Source organism: Artemia franciscana, unplaced genomic scaffold, assembly GCF_032884065.1.
Source record: "Artemia franciscana unplaced genomic scaffold, ASM3288406v1 PGA_scaffold_30, whole genome shotgun sequence".
Taxonomy (NCBI): domain Eukaryota; kingdom Metazoa; phylum Arthropoda; class Branchiopoda; order Anostraca; family Artemiidae; genus Artemia; species Artemia franciscana.
Window position 1 is genome coordinate 75,211 of NW_027062662.1, and position 26,609 is coordinate 101,819.

The 26,609-nt window shown below is 34.4% G+C and overlaps 2 protein-coding genes across 2 annotated transcripts in view; one reads left to right on the forward strand and one right to left on the reverse strand.

The window, feature by feature from the left end:
- LOC136041601 (phenoloxidase 2-like) overlaps positions 1–26,609 on the reverse strand; it is a 76,480-nt gene that overhangs the window by 37,996 nt on the left and 11,875 nt on the right. Inside the window, 6 exon segments of the mRNA XM_065726304.1 lie at positions 5,660–5,761; positions 7,404–7,554; positions 12,909–13,105; positions 19,035–19,267; positions 22,700–22,843; positions 24,599–24,665. Coding sequence (XP_065582376.1) covers positions 5,660–5,761; positions 7,404–7,554; positions 12,909–13,105; positions 19,035–19,267; positions 22,700–22,843; positions 24,599–24,665 — 894 coding nt within the window.
- Positions 1–26,609, forward strand: part of LOC136041602 (uncharacterized) — a 124,903-nt gene that overhangs the window by 513 nt on the left and 97,781 nt on the right. The gene's annotated exons all lie outside the window — the stretch shown is intronic.

Genomic DNA, 26,609 nt, shown 5'->3' on the forward strand with positions numbered 1-26,609 from the left:
TCACCGTAATCTGACATCCCACTCATCAGTTCTCTTATCCAAATTTTAACTAGCAAAGTCTGTATTATATAAGGTGTCAAATATCAGTCAAAATGGTAACTCGGTCACTACTATCTACTATTTTCGTTCGTTTTAAACAATAATGTTGCTCCTTTGATCGTTTTTATCGTTTGATCGTCTTTTTTATTTGATCGTTTTTCAAATAATGCCAGGTTGTTATGGATAGTAACACAAGAGACGAAAACTAAGGAACAAGAATTGTGGCAATGAAGTAAAATTTGCTAGCATTGGATAGTCACTAGTGATTAATCACCAGGGGTGGCAAAATGACTGAGTGATTTTCGGAGTAATTTTGGACATTCTAAGAACCAAATTTTTTCAGGGTAACACAGAGACTTTCAAAAAAAATCCTCAAAATTTGGGGATAGTGAAAGCCCTGCCAAAGGGTCACCTTCTGCGCACTTGACTGCTTCTATTCTTAGGTCTTAGTGAAATGGATTCTTTTGAGAAGTATGATTTTAAAATAAAAGTAAATGCCAGAAATAATGTAAATTAAACTGCATAAACCTAGAAAATTTGACTTTCGTCTCAAAAGAGTTAACTTGTAACTTTAATGCAACTTTTTACCCCATTTTAGAATGCTTGATCTTACTTCTACTGTTAACAACATTTTTTGCATTATTTTAGTTGTAATTTTTTACTAATTACTTAATTATGTTGGTGTTTGAACTATAAGAAAAATTACCAGTAGTATTCCTGCTCAATTTTAAAAACGTGATCAAATCAGTTCTAGCAGCCTTTAGTTTGATAGTTTTAGTTGACTGATAGGTTATAAGTGAGCAACAGGAAGGTTCGCCTACATAATACGGAATGTAAAAAGAAAACTACATAATTCAGGATGATCGACAGCGCTAACTACGAGTATCGTAGTTTTATATTCGGCCAGGGGGTACTCTTCAAACTATAAAAGAAAAATATATTTTTATGGATTTAAAAATATGTCCCAGAAAAGCTTTCAACAAACATAAGGCAGCCCGATTTTAATGCGTTCTACGATTTGCTATGTTGCGGTTGGGTATGCGGTTGAGCTCGTCACTGGTGATCTTAAAAGTTGCAATTTTGAGCAATTTGCGAGCGATGGATAGTTACGCTCTGAAACTGGAGAACAACACTATATGCTCATAAGTACATATTTGAGCTAAGAAATTCACGTATATGATCATGAAGATAAATATTTTTCCATGTTTACGCATAATTATTAATGATCTAAACAATAAAGAATGGTATGCTCTTCGGATAAAAACTGCTAACTATTTCGTGTAATTATTATTATTTATTTATTTAAGAATTACCGACGCTTCTTGACTACTAAGGTCCCTGCGTCGGCCCTGTAGTGCATTCCTGCAACGTCATTCGATTTCTGGGTTCCGTATTACCAAGCTAAGGTCAAATCCACTGCGCCACCACAGGACACTATTTCGTGTAATACAAATCTTAAAAATCGAACTTGAGAAGATAATAGCTTAACATATACAATTTATCCATTCCCGAATTATAGCCAGAAGAAGGATTTCTGCATTGTCTGCTCTAATAGCCACAAAATAAGTCACAAGGTTTTAAACAAGAAACAAGCTAATCTTTGACCTTTAATTTTAGTCTTTCATCTCTAGATGAAACTACTAATAACATGAGCAAAAAAGGCTGATATGCCTTTTTGGCATATATATTTATTAGCAAAAACGACTTCAAATGACATTAGTTCAACAGACTTAGTTCGAATTGTAGCCAGAAAGAAGGTTCATTCATTTCCCTTACACCCAAAAATTAAATCACAAGGGAATTTGATTTTGCACAAATTAAATATTTAAGCATATGACCTCGAAGCAAAGGATGAAGCGAAATTGATAATATCAACAAAATAGACTAAAATGCTATTCTAATAGTAACTGCTAGCCATTTCATTTAATATGCTTATTAAATAACAAACCTTAAAAGATAATAGCTCAAAACATAATTTTTTTCCATCTGAGTCTGAATAATATACAAATAATAGCATATAAATACAAATAACATTGCATAACATATCATACTGATAAAATCGTATAGTATAACACAGCATACAAATAATAGATATATAGTACAAATTATAGAGCTGAAAGGATTAATTATAGAGAATAGAAAAGGCACTAAAGCATGTTCCACCGCATCCACAAAGTATATCACAAGATCAACTTCCTACAAATAATCAGTATTTTTGCACAGCACTTACACGAGCAGTACTTAGGGGTTATACTATCTGGGAATGCCGTAAGGGTAGGTCCTGACATGTAAAATCAAACTGTGTGGGACCTAGAAACTGCAGCTTTGGTCAATTCACTCGTAAAAAAAGATACGTCTGGAGGTTAAAATGCTTGGCGTGGCACTCAAGGACAACGTCAAAGAGTGAAAGATATTTGATCTCCTGCTTCTGAGGATATAAATGTATTTGTAAGTAATGAAGAGAGGTTAAACGATGTGGATATCTACCTTACCTTTTCACAGTTCAAAAGCGTATCAAGAAGGAAGATTGAACAGAAATAGATTGTCTGTTAAATTCCCGCAAACGAAGCTGCATATCCACTGAATATCTATGGAATCGGAAAAAACCTTTCGGCTTTTCACGATTTTAGGTGTAGCCTGTCCAAGTAATAGCTTATTATATTACAGTTAAAAGACACCAATGTCTGTGTCATTCGTATCAACTTATAAAATATTAATACTCCTCATCAAAAACTCCACGTATGCTACACAAGTTATGTATCCACCTCACCATGGGTAAATCTCAAATGCAGTTCAAATTCTATATCATTAACTCCACTTCTATTGAGCGCCACTCTTTTTATTCAACCTCGAGAGCATCCAAAGAAGCAGGCAGCTAAACTGGATTAAAGACCATGGATAAGGTCTTTGAACTTGTCAATTGAAGTTTAGCCACTATTTCCTTTGCCTTTTCATTTTATCTTATAGGGTTCTAATCCTTTGTGTTTGAAAGTTTACCTAGAGATTCTACGAGTTTTTATGCAGTATCCTCGTTGATCGTGGCAACCGCCAAAGTCCGTTAACAAGGTCAATTAGCATTCTTCAAACCAAATCCAAATATTTAACCATATTTTTCTGCAAGGACATTTAAATCTTCGATGCAACCATTAAAAGACCAGAAAGTAGAAAATATTCGTTTTACGTAGCACTCACTGGCGTGCTAATTCAGTCGGTGAATGGTTTCTGAGATGCGGAATCAAGTCTGTCACCCTTGAGTGGGGTCCAATTACAAATCTCAACGTTAATGGGCTACTCATTTAAAATGTTTTTTTTTTAATTCAAAAAAGCTGACTAGCTCCTGACCAAAGTAAAACCTCTTCCCAAAAATGACACTTTTCTCGAGGACAAAAGGTGCATGCAAAATAAGTTTTTAAGGAGGTAAAAGTTTTCGAAATGGTTAAGTCCTCTTTCACCAGAAATGCGAGCATTTACCAATATCCATTTGGTAGTTTAAAGTCCAGCATTCATAACACTACATGCTCGAGTAGAAATTCAAACTTTCTTTTTTCTGTTTTGCCTGCTCATTATTCAGAACGATAATGAAAGTATTATATCATGTAAGCGAAATCAGCTTTGTCCAAATTAACGCTCAAGTACTGTATTTCCGATAGCCGGCACGTCGAGAAGACAATCAGAAATCTGGCTATCGACTACTTTAAGTGTATGAGAACTAAGCAAATTCAGTACATTGTATCAAAAAATATTGAGCATGTTTCCTTGAATAGACTTGTTTTAGTCAATAGCTCTATGCTATCAGGTGTTAAAGAAATGGTGGTCTTTGTGGTAATTGGCGTAAAGCTCACCTTGGGGGAGATTCACAATTCGCAACATTTACATATTTTCAACGTCTTTTGAAGCTTACCAACATCTTCTGAAGCTCACAATACGCAACATCTAACTAAATGTAGCTGAGACAGAAGCACTAAGAGATAGAATTAAATTCTAGCCTATTCGATGCAATCATGTCATTTAGCCCGCCATCTGAGAGTCCAAATCGATAATTGATTCTAACGCATTATCTTGGGATATACAGTCGAATTTGTTATTTTGTCTCTTGACATTTAAAAGTCCTTTGAAATGGCCTGATGTAACCCAGGGGCAAGCCCTGCATCTCTGACCCATGCTCAATCAAGCAAGTCAGGCTCCAAAGAAGTAAGCTCTACGTAGCAACTTCCTCCATAGATTCTGTTACTTCGAAGAAGGTTTTCAATTAAGCTAAGTCACACAGTTCAATCAGGATAAGCGCATTCTCGTTGGGTAGATGTCTATGCTAATCCGAGCTAAAAAGAAATAGCTCACTGTGCTTCTTCACTAATACTTCAAAATGTGAAGGGCTAGAGAAATTCTGGACAACTCCTTTTATAAAAAATTATTTTCTGCAAAATCTAATAGTAAAAAAAAGCATATTTTGTAGGTAAATTTTCAAGATTGAACAAGATTATTCCCATAACGCTATAAAGTATGAAAGCATTTTTGTAAAATTATGGGTTACAAAGAACGACAAAAGATGAAACCCTATTTTGAAAAAGAATGTTTATAGCTGTTTAATTTTCTTTTATTGAAGCATTAATTGGGAGTTTATGGAGCTTATTATTGATTTAACGTGAATTTTGCTGGCTGTGGTGGATTTTTAGGGGATTGAAAGAAATCAGGGGATGTTTTTAGGGGATGTTGCACATAATGTAGAATGTATAATATTGATTTTCGCATTTAGCATGATTGAGTACATCAATTGCATCCTCAAGCCGTCTGATCAAACCTGATCATCCAAAACCTTAAATATCAGCATTTGTCTCGCATGAATCGAAAACTATATTCGAGAAGCGTCCCTATACAATTACCAATTACAATTACATGGATGATGGGAAAATATGTATTAAATTTTGAATTCAATGCTAATATGTCCAGTAAAATAAGTTTTTCTGGTTATTGAGACAAAAATGCAGAGACAAAAATATTTCTAGTCGAGTTTTCACACACCGTTTTTTGTGATAAATTCGAAGATTGTCTCAGAATTTTGTCGTAACTGTAGCATTGAGATAATCTTTCTAATAATTATCTTGATTTTTTGTTTGCTTCGTAAAAGCCTCCACAACCTGAACTTCCGTTTTTAAGCAAAGCAAGCACAACTACGCAAGGAAAATTTCCTCGGCAAGCTTAGACAATTATTAAACCAAACTAACCGAATTTTAGCTTTATAATTTGATGTATATGTACGTTCTGTCCGTATACATCTATCTGTTATGTCGTAAATGAACATCACACTGCACTGCAATGTATTAGACCAAAATTACAATGAATACCAAGTTGTTAAAAGATAGAAACAAACTAAAAGGAAAAGATCATCAAAAAACTTTGGAACAATACGAAACTAGAAAAATGGAGTGAAGAAACTAAAAGTAAAACCTTGCAGCAAAAAAAGCATAAAAAACACAATCCAGCCTAAAATAAAACTCAAAATGTTGAGTTTTTGTTTTACATCAGGCCTTTCATCCTATTGGTAGGATTCCAGATAAAATGTATCTCACCTTTATTAGCTAAGTATATTCTTGGAAATAATTTTAATCATAAATATGCTTACCCTTCTGGCAATTCCTCTATGAATAGCATCTCGAATTCTATCTCTCCAGCCTTCCATGTCCATAATTCTATAATTTTCATTGGGCTCTGGTAGCTCCATATCCTGAAATTTTTTTGGTGAATTACCAACTAAGGAAACTTAACTGCTAGGAACTAGGGTTCTTATTAGGTCTAGTTCAGGCTATGAGATCGCCATATAACATTGTTATTGGGTAGCACGGATTCACCTTCAGATCAGGCACGAAGTTAGAAAATCGGTCAAGGATGGTTCTGGGATACAGATCCTTTAATTAATTAAGACAAAAATATCGAAGAAGATATGTTAGATGTTTTTCAGATAATTTATCGAATGCCGCTTTTAGAGTACTAAGCTCTGCAAAAGCTTCGGTTCGTTCCCACTTTGTAAATCTATAACGAAAAGAAGATGAAGATGAAAAGACTACTTTCTAGGGATGATGGACGACTGACGTAAATGAAGGTGATCGGATTGGCGTGGATGAAAGTAATTGGGGAGATATAGAGACGTGAAGGACAATAGAGGTGTAGAGAAAGATGAAGATGACAAGACCATGTTTTAAGTGTAAAGGACCCTATACATAGATGAAGGTGATCAAATATAGGTGGAGAAATGAAGGAGCATAGAAGAGAAGAAAAAAGTAAAGATGATTAGACCCAGTTCTAAGGACAAAGGACACAAATTGTGGTTGTATAGAATCTACCTTTGACAAAAAGAAGAGCCTGAAAGAGGTTTCAAGTAGGAATTTGAAGCATTTAGGAACTTCTTTGGTTGAATTAAAGAGGACATCTTTGAACAGTTCGGGAAGGAGGATAGGTTGACCTAAGACATCTTAGTGCTAGAGTAATTTGTTAGCAGTAGTAGTGCTGGTAGTAGTAGTAGCAGTAGCAGTAGTGCACGAAGGAAATAGGAATTACGAGATAAAAGTTTAATACTTAAGGGTGTCCAAATTAGAATTCTACCTCTCGTGTCACACATACGGCTAATTCTTGTCGATATTCGTGAGCTTAAAAGGTGTGAGTAGGAAAACGCTGATTGTCACGTGAGCATCTCATACGTGATAATTCAGGTGAAAACTAGTTTTTTTTTTTGGGGGGGGGGGGGTCTCCAGAGTACGTTTTGGAGATGCAAAGAATAATATAATACAAGAAATCTTTCACACCTTTATATTTTAAAGGTATCACAGATGGGAGTAGTTTTGTTTCAGCCAAAAAAAGTATTGTACATACATAACAGATTCTAAATTCCTTAGATATCCTTACCACCAAATGAGAGAGTATCTAATTCTCAAGTTTGCTGAATTGTCTACTTGTTTTTAACCGTTTAAAGCGTAATGATATTCTCAAATATACTAATTACATTTTAATAGGAAAATAATGACATACATCTTTTTTAAATCTGTAAACTTTTAAATTAGCTTTGCAAATCTAGGCGAAGTTGAACCACAGACAAGAAGTAAATGAAGCAGATGTCATTTTTATTTTAAAATGCTAAAAAAAAGGGTTGGGTATCCAACTGCCTTCAGGCTGTGTGTGATGACTTTAATTCGTGCTAGAAGTGTGAAAAACGATGGATAGACGAGTACAAGTACAAAATTGATTATTATCATTAATTTTTTTTTTCAGTTGCACATCTATATTAAGAATATTTCGTCTTATTGTTCAACAGCCAGTTTCTGGTTTTGGGTAGGCAGGAAGTAAGTAACCAAGGTATGCTATTAAAAATATACCTGAATTTTCATTCCAGCAGGACGAACACCCCACAGCTTTCCTGAATTATCTGTTGTTAGTTTGCTGAAATAGGCTTCTTCAATTGGCTCGTCAAGCTTATGAAATGACCTTACTAACGGTAGACCGTTGGAAAGTCTTTCACAATCATATCTAGAAATAATGGAGGATAAATAGGGGGAGAGGTAAGATATTATAGGAGAGGCAATTCATCACTGGAGGACTCTGGGCACTAGAGGAAAATACAAAACACCAAATACATTATATTAAGCGACAATATTGAAAAGTATAACGGTAACATTTACAAAATCTATAATCAGACCAAAATCATGCTTTTGTTTGGAGAGGAAGGGGGAGAAATAAATTTTAAAATGCTGCACATAGATGTCTCCAGATCTTAATCCAGTTCTTATTTTTTGCTATGTCCTCCACTTTTAGTAGGGGCTTGCTTCTCACTCCATGTGTAGGAAAACCAATATCACTGTTTTAAATAAAACTGTCACAAAGACTTCTAACTAAGTTTTCCTACCTAATCAAAGGCAGTTCTAGTTAGTCTGTGCTTCGAGGTCGGGATCTCATATTATATTATTTGTAAGTTCTGCGGATATAGCCCGAAGATTAACGATATGAAATGATGTAGATAACTTCAAAGACCACACTGCCTTTCCATGACGAAAGTAAAACAGTTCAAAATAGGGATGATACCTTTTTATTGACAGTGAAATATAAAATTATTTAACCGGATATTTCGAACACATATACAGTGACACATAATGTGTTAAAAACACAGTTTTTAACACATAAAAACTGCTGATGATATCCGGTTAAATAATTTTATATTTCACTGTCAATAAAAAGGTATCATCCCTATTTTGAACTGTTTTACTTTCGATATGAAATGATATAGAAACAAAGCATGCCTGTTGTATGCTGGTTACTCTAAAAAAGTTGTTGATACAACTCTAAGACATCCTACCTGCTGCTAATACATAGGCTCAGTCGTTACCCATGGCTCTTTTCAGGCTGTTAGTGAAAGGTTTGAGGTAGTCTAGATGGCTGTTCTAACAAGTACCTGGTTTTAATTCATTCTGTAGAGCTTTCTAGTATTCGACTTCCAACCGCCTAGCCATTGGCATAAACGAAGGCACATAGTTTGGCCTAATTATCTTAAGGTTTATACGCCGAAAACGGAGTACTTGAAGTATTTTTAGTAATTGCAAAAGAGCCATTTATTCTAATTAAACGGCCTTTGTGATTCAGAGGTCATTCTTGAAGAATTGGAACAAAGTTGGAAGTTTAGTGTAAAGAGCGAGGTATTGATGAGGGGGTGAACCCCCTTATATACGTAATAAATTTATACGAATATAGGAGTTCTTTACGTAAGTTAATTTGTAAGTTTCGTATTTTTATTACTAACAAAAACGTTCGTAAATAAAATTAAAAGTTTTATTCGCCTTTTTAAGCAACCAAAAAATTTGGAGGGCACCTAGGCTTTCCTCCCCCTTTTTCTCACAATAGTCTGACCAAAACTTTGATTATGCCATTTAGCCAAAAAAGTAAAATTAATATGCGAATTTTGTTTTAATTATTCATGTACGGTGATCTAAAATCAAAAACCTGCATTGACTCAAAAACATTCAGAAATTGAATAAGAAAAACAAGTTTCTCTTATAACTGAAAGTAAGGAGCGACATTAAAACTTCAAAAGAAACAGGAATTATTCTGTATATGAAGGGGCTGTCTTCTCCTCAACACCCCGCTCTTTACGCTAAAGTTTGGCTCTTTCTTACAACTCTGCTTTTTAAAACAATAAACCACTTTAGCGTAAAGAGCGGGGTGTTGATGAGAGGAAAGCCCCTTTCATATACGGGAAAATTTCTGTTCGTTTTAAGTTTTAATGTCGATCCTTGCTTTCAGTTAAAAAAAAAACTTGTTTTTTTTTGTTTAATATACACCAAAGAAATTACTTCACTAATGGCTTCACTGATACGACTTCACTATTAGTTCTTTTTAACTTGCTTGATTCAACTCAAGATTTCAATTTTGTTGTACTTTTGTCACATAGATTTGTTAAATTTGTGGCCCATTTTTCGACCGCTTCCAATATTCAGCTGTTTCCAAATTTGATTATTATATGACAATGCAATAAAATAACATCAAAATTACCACCTCTTGCATAATCCCTCTCTCAGTCCCCTTAAAAAAAAGGTAAAGGATACGGCATTAGACTTACAGTCCCTACCGGCGGTGCTGATCTCCGTTTCTTGGCCCTTCAGCCAGGAAGTGCAATGGGGGGTTGGGGGCCAGCCATCCTGTGCTACCCCGTATATGAAAGGGGCTGTTCCCTCTTCAACGCTCTGCTCTTAGCGCTAAAGTAAGACTCGTTCTCTCAACTCTAATTTTTAAAACAGTATAAACTCTAGCGTAAAGAGCAGGGCGTTGAAGAGGGAACAACCCCTTTCATATAAGGGGTAATTTATGATTGTTTTAAATTTTCATGTCGCTCCTAACTTTCAGTTAAAAAAATCTTGTCTTTTTATTTAATTTCTGAATGTTCTTTAGTTAATCCATGTTTTGGTTCCGGCTCTACGCAGATGAATAATTAAAGCGAAATTTGTATATTTATTTATTTGGCTAAATGGCCTTCCCATAGGTTTGATCGAATGATTATGAGAAAAAAGGAGGGAGGAGGAGGCCCAGTTGCCCTCCAATTTTTTCGGGTCCTTAAAAAGGCAACTAGAACTTTTAGTTTTTTACGAACGTTTTCATTTGTAAAAGATATACGTAACTTACGAATTAGCTTACGTAACAAACTTCTATATTCGTATGTTTTTGTTACGTATATGAGAGGGTTTGCGCACTCTTCAATTCCTCGCTCTTTACACTAAAGCTTACATTTTTTTCCCTGAATCACAAAGGCCGTAGAATAAGTAGTTGAAATTACTAAAAATATTTTAGCGTAAAGAGTGAGGTATTAGGAGGAGGTTAACCCCTTATAAGCGTAATATTTTCTGTTCGTTTTCAGTTTTAATGCTAATCCTTACTTTCAGTTGAAAAAAAACTTTTCATATTTGTTTTTTCATTGTTTTTTTAAATAATGTTAGAAAATGCTGCACCCCTTCATGGAAATCTTCTTCCCCCATGACAAATCCCTCCATGGAAAATTTCCCCCACATAACCCCTCTTCTCAACCCCGTCTCCTAACCAAAAAATCCACCTGAAAACGTCTATACACTTCCCAATAACCATTACTATATGCAAACACTGGTCTAAGTTTGTAAACTGCAGCCCCTCCCATGGGGACAGTAGGGGAGTAAGTCGTCTTCAAAGACATAGTTATAAGGTTTTTCGACAATGCTGAATAAAATGGCTATCTCAGAATTTTTATCCAACGACTTTGAGAAAAAAAGAGCGTGGGAGGGGTCTAGGTGACCTCCAATTTTTTCGGTCACTTCAAAATGGCACAAGAACTTTTTATTTCGGTTCGAATGAGCCCTCTTGCAAAGTTCTTGGACCACTGGGTCGACACAATCGCCCCTGGGAAAAAAAACAACAAAACAAACAAACAAATAAACACGCATCCGTGATTTGTCTTCTAGAAAAAAAAAAAAAAATTCTACATTTTTGTAGATAGGAGCTTGGAACTTAAACAGTAGGGTTCTCTGACACGCTGAATCTGATGGTGTCATTTTCGGTAAGATTCTATGACTTTTAGAGGGTGTTTCCCCCTATTTTCTAAAACATGGCAAATATTCTCAGGCTCGTAACTTTTGATGAGTAAGACTAAACTTGATGAAACTTATATATTTAAAATTAGCAAAAAATGTGCTTCTTTTGATGTAACTATTGGTATCAACATTTTGTTTTTTAGAGTTTTAGTTACCATTGAGCCGGGTCGCTCCTTACTACTGGTTGATTAGAGACCCCTGAAGGTTGAAAGCTTTGAGCTGAGTAGGAGTTTCAAAATGCATGGTTAAACCTGTTTAGCTGCTTTGTTTATATGAAGGCGGGTAAATACTATAATCAAGAACCGGCATGCCTCTTTAATTGCTTTTTATTGTGGCAGGAAAATTACAATAACAATTTGATTTGTTTCTTTTGTCTAAATCTAATCTATGTCTAAATTTGTCTAAATATAAAATCCCTGTCTTGCATAATATTTCCTTTATAAATTAAACTACATAAAGGGGTGATTGGGCCAAGCAAGAAGTAGAAAACATACATTATTATACAACACTTGATAGCGCCACTACAAGAACACTTGCCACTGGCTGGGTAACTTTTTTATAACAGTTCTATGACAGGGTTTGGCTCTTTTATAAGACAATTTTTTGTATCTGGAGAAGACTAAAAACTTGTTTAGTCTTAGAGAGGACTGAAAGTAAAAAATAAAATAGCTTTTATTAAACTTGTTTTCAAACTAAAATAAAAGTAGAAAATGATTTTTTTTTTCTTGGGAATCTATGAATATGAGTGAAAACAAGATGCTAAAAGTGGATTGAACTTTACACAACTTGATCTCTTGAACTCGTTTACTCAATTCACAAACTGTTTTTGCTAATTTACTTATGCCTTAAATCATTTTTCTACTTATGTTGGGTATAGACCAATCCGTTTTTTGCTCTTCGTTTGCACTTATGTTCATAGAGATTCGAGAAAAAAAATTTTTTACTTTGAATTTTATTTTCAAAACCTTTTCAAAGTTAAAAAAATATATTATTTATTTGGCTGTTTTGGCAACAAGTTTGGATTCAGACAATTTATCACGTTTAAATTTCTTTGATATTTTCTGATTTTCTTAAAAATCATTTAGAAATTTTACGTCTAAATCCAAATGAATTTCAAATATAAACCTAAAAACTGAATTATTGAAATTATTCTAGTCAGTTTCAATTAACAATCAGTTTCAAAATATAAAATATAAATTTAAAATTTATTTATGTTAATTGAATGGAAAAGTTTTTAAAAATCAAAAGTGTTCTTGGATTGTGGGATCTGAGTGTAAAGAATTACAAGTTTTATTTGCACCCGAAATGAATTTTTGTTGTTTTGGAACTGAATTTAGGCATATCTATTGAATAATTATATGAAAAAGTGCCAAAATTAGCTAACCATGGGAGGTGCAATGACACTTCGGCCCTTAAATTATGTTAACAGACAATATTCAGATCTAAGGTGGTGCAAACAACGGAAATGCAAGTACTAAGGTAATTGCATTTCCTAAATGTATTACTAAATGCATTACTTCTACAAATGCATTAAGGTAAATGCATTACAAAATGTAAGTACTAATTCAAGGATTTTACGGTTTTTTTTTATGCAAAGTCGTTTTGCTGCAAATAGAATCAGCTTCGATATTAAGGGGGAAATGAAGAAAAGTAATTCATTTTTAAATTAAATTTTTTTTTTTTTACTTCATTCTATATTAAGTAGCCATTTAATGTGAATTTGGTTGAAAGAAAATATATATTCTATTTTGCAAAAATAATCAGAAATTGTAAGTCTACCTTGCAATAATTTGATGATGCATATAGAAGAACATTTCCCCTCTTCTGTCACGCTTAAACTCTTCATCATCTGGGAAGACCAAGTGCCAATGCCAATGATGGCTATTTACTCCCAAATCTTCCCTGAAATAGGCTAGTCGATTTTCAGGATTTTTGTCCAGTGCAGAAAATTCCTGGTTAATTTCAAGTACGGTTTCCTAAAATAAAGGCCTACATTGTTTTCAGGTCTTCTCAAGTTCAGTAGAGCTAGTCACTTTTCAAGATTTGTCATAAAGAAAAGAAGAAAGAAATTTCAGATGCACAGAAATTGTGATAAAACTGTGATAGAAACTGATTAGAAATGACTTCAAGCAGAAGAGTGAGGATGGAAACTGTCTCCCTGATAATTGTACTCATCTGAAAAAAATGCCGAAAACTTCCTTTGTCTCATATTTTGACCTTTTTTTAATGAAAATTGTATACTTATCTCTAGTTAATTTTATGTATTGTCTCCTAAAAGTTAGCTTGACTATTCTGTCTTTTGGATTAAAAAAACTGTTTTATTCCGAATTTGTCTCGAAGAAAAACAGATAAAAATGTTTTAGTAAACTTGTAAACTAGTGTTAAGCCATGCCTTAACAGAGGTAGATGGGCCCCTACATTCTAGTTATTTCCTCCTGAAAGTGTCCTTCCAAAGAAAAAACTAGTCTAAACGGCCATATTCTATATTTTGATCCTCGGTAGCATTCTGTGGAGGCAACACGTAGATGACACTTTATCCTGCCTCCACCACGGAGTATTGCTAAGAAATATGTCAAAATGCATGCCTTACATGCATTGATATTGCATCACAATATCATATAGATATTTTTATGTATTTTACCACAAATGTAGATTACGGCAGAAAATATTGTAAAAGTTTGAATTCTACTTTTTCACCCTTTTTCTCCTCTTTTCCCTGAAAAAAGGGATATTTGTATACAGTTGATTTGGCCAATTATGAATATGTTATTAAACAAAACTTTCTGAACATTTTGGTGCCAAAAACATTTTTATTGTTAAAATGTCGAGGTTTGGGATTTTTTACAATCATAGAGATTTGAAAATAATTTTTTTTCTCTGTCTCAAAGGGTTGTATACGTTTTGTTTTGTGGTTAATAGGAAACCCGCATGCACTTATGTGAATTAATGCCTTTTTTTGAGTGGCAGTACAAGACCAGGATAATGGGCTTCATGCTTTCTTTTGTTGATTTTTGTGTGAATAATGTATTTCTCCATTAAAAAAAAAGAGAAAAAGATCTTGATAGAAATTTCTTATTTGCCACTTGACATATGACAAAAAAAGAAATGATAAAACTTTTTGTTGAGGTCTTTTATCTACTTGTAACCTCCTAACAACTGTAGAGACAGTAAACGCTTTATTGAGATCATTTAATTGCCACTGGCGCTTTGACAACAATTTGTTATCAATGGTAAAGGCGTTGTCAATGGTAAAGATGGTAAACATATAGAGAATCAAGGTCCACTTTTTCTTATGAGAGGACTATAGGAAAAAATCTATCTGAAAGAGGCACGGTAATAAAAGTACAGATAGACTAAATTTGAAGATAAAGGCTGTTTTGTAGTTTTTTAGTAATATTTCTTAAAGTTACTTTTTTTTATTATTTTATTCGAGAGGTTTTACGTGGAAACTCAATATATTTGAAAAGTTAATTACGAATACTACATAAATTTTATGTTCGAAACTCATACTGGCTGCAATAATTCAAAAGAGGGTATGTTATGTAAAATTAACTGCAAAGTAGAAAGGAGATGTAGGAGAGTAGTATAAATTTGTATCTAGTTTGTAACTTTTTTCTATAATTGGTTGCCTGTAAACCGAGGGTTTCTTAAGAAAATTTATCCAGCTTAAGCTTAAGAAAAGCTCTTAAGCTATCCAGCTTAAAAGCTTAAGAAAAGCTCATTCAAGCAACTTCTTGCTTGAATGAGAAAATCGGCCACGACATAATTTTGGAATAGTAGAAACCTTCAAAATTCCACATGCTTACTTTTGAGTTATCACAGCTGATAATACCTTTTTTAAGTACATTAAGAATGATGAGCTCTACTAAAAAATGCCAAAACAAAAATCTTAAACAAAAATCTTATTGATTTTTGCTTAAACAAAAATTGGCTTAAACAAAAATCTGTATTGATTTTCTAAAATTTTTCTTTTAGTTGTTTCAAGATTATGAAACTTTTAAGGCAATATGACATTTTAAAAATTGTTACAAATTGAACAATGAACATTATCAGCTGAACTAATAATAACTTTAACGTGATTAACCTGCATAACCCTTAACCTGATTAAACAGGTGAACGGTTAACGGTTAATTCTAATAAGACTTTTCAGTCATAAAATTTTAAACATTTAAGGAGAAGCTAAGCCTTCTTAATCTGTTTGATGCCATGTGTTTTAAGCCTGTTTTTTTTTCATGTTATTTACCACCTAACCACCATCACCACCACCTTAGGTTACACAACCTATGTTGTAACCTAAAACTGAACCTGGGGCCACTATGCATTGAAACCTGGTATACCGATCTTCCTAAATTGTTCAAGATATATATGGCTGTCGTATGAAACCAAGAAAGGAAATAATAAATGGAAAGAAAAAAATCAAACAGGTGAAAAAACGAGGATTTGTCAGCCAGTAGCAAAATATGAAGACGAAAATCAAGCAAATATTTCGACCAGGACGTCCACCAAGTTGAGCTCAGTGCTCAAAAAAAAAAGAAAAAAAGAGAATAACAAAATCTAATCTTATAAAATGAACTCTGCAAGAGGAGAAAAGACACTTAATCAAAAATAGAAAAAAAAATAACAACCGGAGATCAATGAAAGAGGGTGTATCAATTAGATTGAATAGGAATCCTTTGCCTTGCAACAGATTTTGCCTTTCTGCAATTTTGGTTTTTATTAGATATGTGGACAGGCTGTCTTAAATTAGACTGGGCAAAAGTATTGACTAGAGTCTTTTAATATTAAGTTGTTATAAATTAGACTTAAGGAAATATCTGCCGTGTCTCTATTTGTAGCCAAATATCAGTTTAAATATATTTTTTTTTATTTCAATTGCCTCTTTAAAAGATTGGGGTAGGCCATTTACGGTAGTTATTAAATTTTCCTCTTCAAAAAGAATTAAATGGTCAGTGTTTTCGTATATATGCTTGACCACAGCTGAATGTGAATCGTCATTTTTATTTTCAAATCTTAGGAACTTAGCTATTGAAAATTTATGTTCATGCAATCGTTTCCTTAGTTGTTGATGGGTCCTACCAATGTAAAATTTTCCACATGAACAAGGGACTCTGTAGATCCTACTTAGTATAGGGTCAGTTTTATCCTTTCCTGAGTTGAAAAAATGTTCAACTTTTTGTTCAGTTTTGAAAGAAATAGAGAAATTATGTTTCCTTTTTTAAATTTTTTAAGTTTGTCACTGAGTTTCGAGACGATGGTAACGTGCTCAATTGCAACTGTAACTGAATCAAGGGGGATGGGCTCCCTATTTTCCTGTATTACCCTTTTTAATCGTCTGTCTTTTACGTTACCCTGTCTACTACAGAAACTCGCGTATCAGAAAAAATTTCAAAATTTAGATTTCAACATTTTCAACAAACACGGATTTTCCTTTCTAGATTTTGTCCTGGCCAGCCTTTGGAAAAATCCAAGGTTTTCACACCCAAGGAGCTAAGTAATCCATCAAAAGGCCTTAAATTTGAAATGGCTCAGACACATAAATATATCAGAAATTGTTACGGGTGTGGAGTCCTGGATTTAAAGCTCTCATAGTGAGGTTGGAAATCCAGACTTACTAAGAGGAGAAATAGTACAGAGTATTCTTGACTATTAAGCTGTCATGGTCACTTTCAACACGATCAAAGGAAGAAATTAAAATCTTCCGAAAGTCGAAAAGAGAAAAAAAATACAGTAATTAAAAGAGCGGAAACATACAGAGGAAACACAGTTCTGATTATGGATTCTGCATATTATCAAAATAAAATAAATACCCTTTTATTGGATAAAAATACTTACAAAGAAATGAAAACTGATCCCACAGATAAATACATTCAGCAGTTGAGAAAAGAATTAGAAATTTGAAAATACAATAGACTATTTCACCCCTCAAATTTACAGAAAATTTTACCCCAAAGGTTGTTCAGCCCTACAATTTTATGGTCTACCCAAAATCCATAAAAAGGATAATCCGTTACGTCCCATCACTCCAGCTACAGGTGTAGGGATATTTTTTGCCATATTTTTCAAGCCTCTACTAACCATACGCAAATCGTATCTAAAAAATTCCATAGATGTTGTCGAGAAGCTCAAAAATGAAAGTATAACAGAAAAAACTATCTTGTCTAGTTTGATGCAGTTTCCATTTACACTTCATGCGATTTCCATAATGACGCTGGTACGTCTTTGCAACAAGTTCTCTTTGTATTTTACATTCCGGCAAAATATTTTCCTTCAGATCAAGGACCTACCCTTGGGCACTGTTTTGTCTCCTTTTCTGGCAAATTTTTACATGGATTTTACAGAACAATCTGCTTTGAATAGTTTCCGCTTAAAACACCCACTCTCTCTGGTTTCACTTCGTTGATGCTATTCTTGCTGTTTGAAAACATGGTCAGGACTCTCTATAAGATTTTTTGGCACATTTAAACTCTTTTGATTCGACTCTTCAATTCACAATAGAACTGGAAGATTCAGGAAAGCTCCCCTTTTTGGACGTTCTAATAATAAAAAATATTCCTAGCCTTGAATGTTCTATATATAGAAAGCCGACCCATAATGATTGGTATCTATATTTCTCGTCCAATCACCCTCCGTCTGTGGAAAGAGGGGTAGTAATTTATTTAGTCAACAGGGCTCTAAAAATATGTTCACGTAATCATGTTAAATCTGAGTTAGATTACGTTATAGATATTCTATTCTGGAATGGTTACCCAATCAACCTCATTGAAAACATAATAGTTAAACGATTAAAACAGGTCATACATCAAAACAGGAAGCCCGCCCCCCTTAATTCAGTTAAACTGACAATTGAGAACAAAACTATCAGTACATTACCATGCGTCTCGAAACTCGGAAACGACTTGGACGTCTCGAAACGACAAACTTGGAAACAAACCATTACAATCTCCCTGTTTCTTTAAAAACTGAACAAAAAGTTGAAACTTTTTTCAACTCAGGACAGGATAAAACTGACCCTATACTAGCTAGTAGTGTCTACAGAAACCCGTGTTCATGTGGAAAATTTTGTATTGTTAGGCCCATCAACAACTAGGAGAACGATTGCATGAACACAACATTTCAATAGATGAGTACTTGAGATTTGAAAATAAAAATGACAGCTTTTATTCAGCTCTGGCCCAGCATATATACGAAAACCCTGACCATTTAGTTCTTTTTGAAGAGGCAACTTTAATATCTACCGAAAATGGCCTACCGCAATCTTTGAAAGAGGCAATGGAGATAAAAAAAGAAAAGAAAGAAATGTGGCTATAAATAGCGACACGGGGGATATTTGCTCAAACCCAATTTATAAAAACTTAATATTAAAAGACTCTATCAATAATTTTTCCCAGTCTAATATAAGACAGCCTGTCCACATATCTAATTAAAACCGGAGTTGTAGACAGGCAAAATCTGTTGCAAGGCAAAGTGTTCTTATTCAATGTAATTGGTAAACTCTCTTTCATTGATCTGTTTTTTTTTTTTTTTTTATTTAGTGTCTTTTCTCCTCTTCAGAGTTCACTTCAGAAGGTTAGATTTTGTTGGTGTTTTTTTCCTCTTTTTTTTCTTTTTTACTTTTTTTTAGCACAGAGCTTGGTGGACGTCCTGGTCAAAACATTTGCTTGATTTTTGTCTTCATATTTTGTTACTGGCTGACAGCATCCTCATTTTTTCACCTATTTGGTTTTTTCTTTTCATTTATTATTTCTTTTCATGGTTTCACATGTCATGCATAGCCAGTATGGTCTCAGAACGTATGTATGGTTGTGTGAGATTCCACTTAACCGACTCAAACGATCACAATTTAAATTACAAGCTCATATATTAGGACTTCCTTCTGTACAAATATCAATTAAGCCACCGAGTTACCTCATCTTCATCACCAGTGGATTGCTTAATTGTTTCTTTTGCTTTTGCTATAGCATCGCTGCCAATAATCCTATCTGGGAATAATTCAAAGATGTTGTTCATCTTGATTGCTGATGCCTGTAGTTCGGGACGTCGAAATACTGTTGCCATTACTGCATAAACGAACATTTCTTCGTTCACCCGATCTCGCACCAAAGCAGCAAAACTAAACAGGTCGTCAATATTCTTGAAAGCTAAAGAGGGAAAGGAATGTTTAAAGGATAGTTAATTTGTAGTATTGTTATTGAAAAAGCGCTATTACTGAATAGCATTCTGTGGATTGCTTTCAACCTATCCCATCTTCAGCCAGTGATGAAAATAAATAACTGAAGCAGAAGCAGGCTGATACAAAATAGCAGAATAACTGAATCAGACTATAACTATACCGTTAGAATACAAATATCCGAATTTGGAAACAAATCAGATATTTGGTGTGACCCTAAGCTCGCTATGACAGGACACAAATATGATTTTATACGGTTTTATATCTTAAAAAGTACCTAGACTAAAAAATTATGAAAAAAGAATTAGGTTCTTCAAGTAAATACATAAAATCGACGGTATAAGCCTAGAGAAGGATCTACAGAGAAGGAAACATGTTAAGAAGACAATTTATACTTCGTAATAGGTGGAAAAATGTTAGCTAGCACATTTTGCATGCAGCCCCGTTATAGTTAACCCCGACCCCCCTAATGTGCAAATATATAGCCCAAAACATACATGTCCAATACATTCCGCCACCTGTCACCTGTTTTTTCCTATTCTTGTTTCGTCACAGTTGATTCAATTTAAAGGTACACGGGTTAAAATAAGACATACACACTGGGAGAATAGCTGGTAAATACATAATTTTGGCTTTCTATTTCGACATTAGAGGGGTCGGGGGTTTGTGTATTGGGCTACAAAATATGTTAGCTACTTTTATTTTGGATATTATGAACTATAAATTGTTTTCTCTGCATCCTTCTCTACAAGACCTTTTCTGTCAAATCTGTCAAATCTGCCTTCTGTCAAATCAACAACAGGTAAAATTAACTCAGCTGTATCCGAATGATTAAAGTGACCGTCTTGGTTTCAGGTGAGAGAATTGTTAACTGTTTTGCTGCTGATTTTTGTTTGTTGAATATGTATGGATGCCAATACCTCTGCTACTACTACTACTAACAACTCACACGAGCCCCAAGCAGCCTAAGGTCAACACAACTAAACATGCTCCTCTTCCATCCCAATCTATTCACAGCCTCCCTCTTTACACTCTACAAATCAGCTCCTTTAATTCTTTCCATACAACATCCACCCACCCAATACAGGGAAGACATGATTTTCTTTGGCCCTATACAGTTGGCCAACAAGGATGATCTTTGGCAATATGTTATCCTTCATCCTCAGGACAAGTTTTAGCCATCTCATCCTTTTTTTCGCTACAAACTTAGAAAGCAAGACGGAACCACACTTTCCAGTCATGTTATTATATGAGACACGGTCAGTCAGTCAAGTAGCCAAAATAATCCGAAGACAACTTCTTTGGAAAACATCTAGCGAATGCGTCCCTGTCTTTCGGAGTGCCCAGGCTTCAGAGTCATACGTGACCACTGTCATCACCTCCAGCTTCCAATACTCTACTTCTGGCTTGTAGACTTATCTTCCTTTTCTTCCAAACTTTTTACATCTGTGAAAAAAAAGCCACGGGCACTGGCTTTCCTTTGCTGCACCCACTGCTTTTACTGATAATATTATCTAGTTAAGTGAAGCTGTCCACATGATCTATCATCTACCTACCCAGCTTCACCCAGTCAACTTCACTTATTCCTAGTCTTAATGACTTAGTCTTTTTCATATTAATTGTCAAAAATATTCTTACACCCTGAACTCTCAAAACCCCCAAAAATTCATTCATTTGGCTAACATTTTCATTTAGGATGGTTAAATCATAAGCATAATCTAAGTCTAGGAGAGTTTCACTGCTTGAATTGATTATGTATTCTCTCCTTGAAAATTTGTTCTCCTTGAACCCCTTCAGTATATCCTGCTAGTCCTTAAAGTTTATGTTGAATCTAAAACATACAATTTAGCAAGAAACCCACCACTGTAACTTGCAGCAAAATTACAATATACTTAAACCATTAGATAATGCCAGAACTTCAATGTTCAGTTCCTAGCTCCTTTGAATTTGTCTTAGGTAATGGTTTGAACTTGCTTTGAAAATAAGCAGACTGTCGTTTGATAACAGTTCTAAAATTTTTCCACCATATTAAGTAATTTTCAACAAATGTAGTTCGGTAAATGGTAGATAAAACTGAACTTTAGGCATCGAATGATAAGAAAATTATAATCTTTTCCTGAAATCAAAACCGTATTAAATTTAAAAATGTAATGTAAAATTTAAATCCATGTAATTAAAATTTAAAAATAAAATGTAAAAATGTAAATTCATTTAATTTCTTCAAACAATTTTAATGATTTGTTTGAATACCCTTATGAAGTTTGAATTACTCACATAAAGAAATGTTTAATCTTTCTGTAAAAGAGACAGTTTTCTAAGAATTAAAGCAGAGGAGGGGGGGGGGGTGTTAACAGTTTTTGTTATTCCAAGCTTAGATAATACTTTTGAGTTTCAAAGGGAAGCGACTCAATAACGCTAGACAACTGAAATTTACCAATTTCATATGATTATTTTACATTATACTATTGTTGCTAATCAAATTTATACCTATATTATTGCTAATCAAAAGAAAAATCGACAGTTAAATGTAGTTGCGTAACGAAAATAAAGCCTTCTGAAGACCATAACATAATTTGCGCTTTACTAAAACGAAACACATCTTAAATGTTCTCACTTTTTTAACTTTAAATAAATAAAAACTATTAAGACTTTAAGGAATAAATTTTTGTATATGTATGTTAAACTAATAATCCATGACCATTCGTTTTTTTCAGTATATTGCAAACTATGTTCTGGCCTTGAGAAGGCATGAGGGGTTGTCAATCCTACTCACATTAATTTCTGCTCGTTTTGAGTTTGATTTGATTATTTTTTGTAACATCCGTTCGGTTTGGGTTTTATTTGTTTATCGATCGTGATCTGTAGTACTTTTACGCTTTAAAGTTTGGTTTAATGTGGTTCTTTAATTTTCATTGAAAAATTGATTTTATGGATTTTTTAAAAATTAATTATATTATGGAACTAGGTACATAAGTTTAATATACGGCAGAAATGAGACAGAAAAAAAAGAAACATACAATTAAATTCTCCACTAGCAGCCTCTTTCAAATCTAATAATTACATTATCAGTTCGTTTACAATGCCAAAAAAATGTTTGCAAGTAGTTTAATAGGTAGATTATTTTGTTTCACGTCTAGAACTTTCAGGAAAAGTTCCTTTTGGGGGGGGGGGGCAGGGACATTCAACATTTTGGGCTTAGAGAAGGGTTCAACATACTTTTTCTATGGCTCTAACATAAAGGCATATGCTACGTTTTTTTTTCATTTTTTTTCTTGTTGTCTAACACTAGCACTAGTTACTACACAATAGGGAAAAAGATATCTGTTGATTTTGACCTTGGTTACGTGCACAATCTTAAATTCTTAGGGATTACTTGTTGTTTAGGTGTCGAAGAATTACTTACTATTCATCATCTTCACTAAAGCATTTCCAGCTTTTTTGTCGACATCATAAAATACTGACCACGGTCTGCCACGGGGAACAGTTAGCACTGGGGACAAATCGGGCAGTTCGACACCCCTGACTGACAAAGGAGATGGGACTTTACCTAGTGATAAATATTAAGTCAGATTTGAATCATAAGGATTTAGTGTCTGAAAAAGAAGAACAACAAAGCAAAAAGGGAAATAAAGACATGTCAAGGAAAAATTTACGTAAAATAATTTTTGAATTTTTTGTTCAATTCTTCTCTTCCGGGAATCACTAATCTCCTAAATGTGTTAGGTTCCAAAAAAAGTTTAGGCCAAAAAACTACTGAAAGGCCCTGATGCCCCGTTTGAATTAACCAACTAGAACTTGCCAGTCAGTAATAAAGGGTCCATGCTATTCCCCTGGAATATTCCCTTTAGAAAATTGTCCCCAAAACTTCCTTCCAGAAAATGTATCCGGAACCCCCCCCCCCCCCCCTTGGAAAATTCTACCCACAAGTAAAATTGAACAGGCAAAGGGATAGTAAGACAAATAAAAAGACTAAAGAAAATAATGTATTTTGGATCTTTTTCTTTCAACTCCCTAGCCCTCTGGATACGGCCTTGCTTATTGGTTAGTACTTATGAGCCTCCGTCCATCTTATAAAAAAATATAAAAAAGAATGGATGTTGGCTGCTCCATTTTGCATAAGAGAGGGGAGAAAAGACAATTTGCAAGAAAGGTTTTCCCCTCAGGGAAAAGTGTTCTCAAGGGAGAGGAAGGATTTTTCGCCTGGGAAATTTTCCGTGGGGGAATTCCCGGTAAATATTTTTTAGAGGGGGAATTTTCTGCAGGGGAGATTCCATTACTAGGGAACTTTCCAAAGGGGTGATTTTCGTTTTGGGCAACTTTCCAAGGGGGAGATTTTCTGGGGTTTGTACCTAGCACGCAATAATACACAAGTCAGAGATGTTCTAAAGCTTAAGATTCATGTTTTACAATTGATTTTACCAATGATGCTAAAAATGATGCAAAAAAATATTAAGTCTTAGGAAATTAGGCCAAAAATCATGCAAGAAAACACAATTTTTGCAACATACGGAAACCAAAGCCATAAAAAGTTAAGAGATAAAAGTTTTTGTAGCGACATCAATGTTTCATGACTTCTGTATGTTCCTCTTTTGGGCTAATCTTTTGAAAATATTGATAGAATTATACCTAATTGATACATTTTTTTATATCTTAGATTGATAAAGTTTGTTAAGACCACAAATTTGGCATTATAATGGCTTGGCAAAGTTCTGAAATTCTAGGGTAATTAGCGGCTAAATGGTTAAGCTGAGACAGTTCATTGGTTTATCCTTTGACTCAAATATAATGTCACCTTACAACCAATATTGCATTCTATTACTATATGGTTGCTACTCATAATAATAAGAATTAATTTTTAACCTTCTTTAATTTTTTTTAACTTCAAAAGACATTAAGAGCCTTGGAATAGAAGTATTGAATTACAAGGGCAAAATAGATCATTTTCCTGTAGTTACATAATAAAAACTTCAATCTAGTTCCATTGCTTCCAATTCCGCATCGCACAATAGTCATTTTATTCTGACATATGCCAGAAAAGGATTTCTAACCATCAGCATTATGAATAAAATTGATCCAAATAGGCCTGCTTCAAAAACTTGACTGGATTACCCACATGAAAGTTTAAACCCATCAAAGGACCAAAAAAATTTTGGAGCCACAAGATTATATAGAAGGACTATCTTTGCTTCTAGGTAATGACATTTTATTACAAAATTAACAGCTATTTTTCAGAGGAAGCAAAAGAATGAAAAGTAATTTGAACGGAAGTAAGATATACCAAAAACCGAAATTTTATATTTACCTGGCCTTCCATCTCTTAAACCAATTCCACCAGTGAGTATAGGCTTCAAATCCTTAAATCCTCCTTGCTAGTAAAAAAAAAGAAATACATATTTACTACTTAATTCTTTTTGCAATGATAAATGTACAATTATAGTGTTGAATGATACTTGTATGATATACCACCTGTCTAATATTCTTCTAATATATTTTTCTGACTCGCGATCCTAATGAAAGATACCTAAGTATGATAAAAATATCATAAAAAAAATTGTAAACAAATTTGGGATGTATATTTGCATATTAGGGAATGGGGGTAAAGTATAACAAGTAGCGGGCCTGCATGCCTGATGTGTTAGGTAAAATTAGGTAAAATTCTGCATATTATGCTGTAAGAATTGTTTTCTAACTTGACACGGTCCAATGCTTTACCTATCTAGAAATCTCTTCAACTTTATCTTTGATTAACTTAAAAAATACAAAAACAATACAGAGAGCAGAGCTCGTAAGGCTGGGACAGTGCAAAAACATAGAAAAAAACATCAACCGCTCATCATATTAACAATTCCATACTAGTGGAGGAAAAATACACTTTGATCTCAGAGAAATTCTAACAGATTTTTTTTTTTACACCAAAATTTTTCAAAAAATCAGCTTAATCACACCAAAAAAAAAATCCACCCCGAATTCCCCTTTCATAACTACCCGAAACCCCCCTTGAAGGGGGAAAATCGGAATTTCTATTTGGATGTATTTTTGGGTTTAAGTCGTCGTTTTCTATGAATTCTAGTATGACAAACCCGAATCTGACGTCAGAAATCAAGTTTTCCGTACCCCAGTATCAATTTTCACCTTCACGGAACGAGAAGGGGTGGAGGTAAAGTACGCAAGTCATTATTTGCCGGATTCCTGCGGCTAAAGGATCATTTTATATCAAATAAAATACTGTATTGCCAGATATGAGGTCAAAAAGCAGGTTTTTTTTACTATTTACCTCATTTCCACCTCCAAAGGGCCTGTAATATGAAGGGTTGCCAAGTATAACATCTTGAAAAACCACTTCTGTAACTGAGATCAAAACTTCAAATCAATTAGTTATAAAAAAGGAACATTTAGAACTCAGGTAAATTAATCACAAGGACATTTTGATTTTAACATAAAGCACAACCTAAAGCTAATTCTTCTTCCTGCTCGTCTTCATTATCATCCTCATCCTGTTTTGCTGCAGCTTTAGCACATAACGCCCCTTTACACTCCCCGCAGACAAAGCTGCTGGGCAAACCGTTTCAAAGGCAGCTGCATCTGCATCTGGCAGTTGCGACTCGCACCCGCTGGCGCACTGGTACCGCAACATCTTCAATAGGTTGTCCGGTGCTGGTGAAGCATCCGTCATTATGGGAAGATACATGTTCCGAGACGAAGAGAGGGCCAACCCCACTCTTCGGGCTTTACCCAAATCGGACGCGTCTTGCCATTTCATTATTTGCACATATCTATTTGCACATTTTCTAGATATGTAAAAGTGGTACTTTGCGGCAGCTCCACTTTGTAGAAGTGGAGCAAAGCTTTCTCTCCAGCTTTGGGGATATCCTGGTGGTTGGATCCTGGTGCCATGAAGGTCTTGCAAGCATCTTTAAAAATCCCATCTTAGAGTGACAAGGAAAACAATTCTGCTGGTTTACCTACGCCGTGAAGTCTAGATGTTGTATCGCAGCCAGACATTGCGTGGCAAAAGAGTAGATTTTCTGCTGCTTCGGTTCCTAGTTTGTTCTTGATCCTTTTTATGTCGTACAATGGTCGATTATTTCAATATGTGTCTGTCTGAATAAAAATATCACATGCATCAAGCTTGGCATGGTACAGCAGAAGGACTACTAGGTTGGTATCATTCCCAATCAAAGTGGTCGACGAAGTTTAAGCAAAACTGGCTGCAGTTTGTACAACTAAGACTTCGGCATCATCTTGAGCATGTAGAACTTTACATCTTGAGCTCTCCAGCCTCTCAGCAAGTAGGTTGATGAAGCATTGTTTGT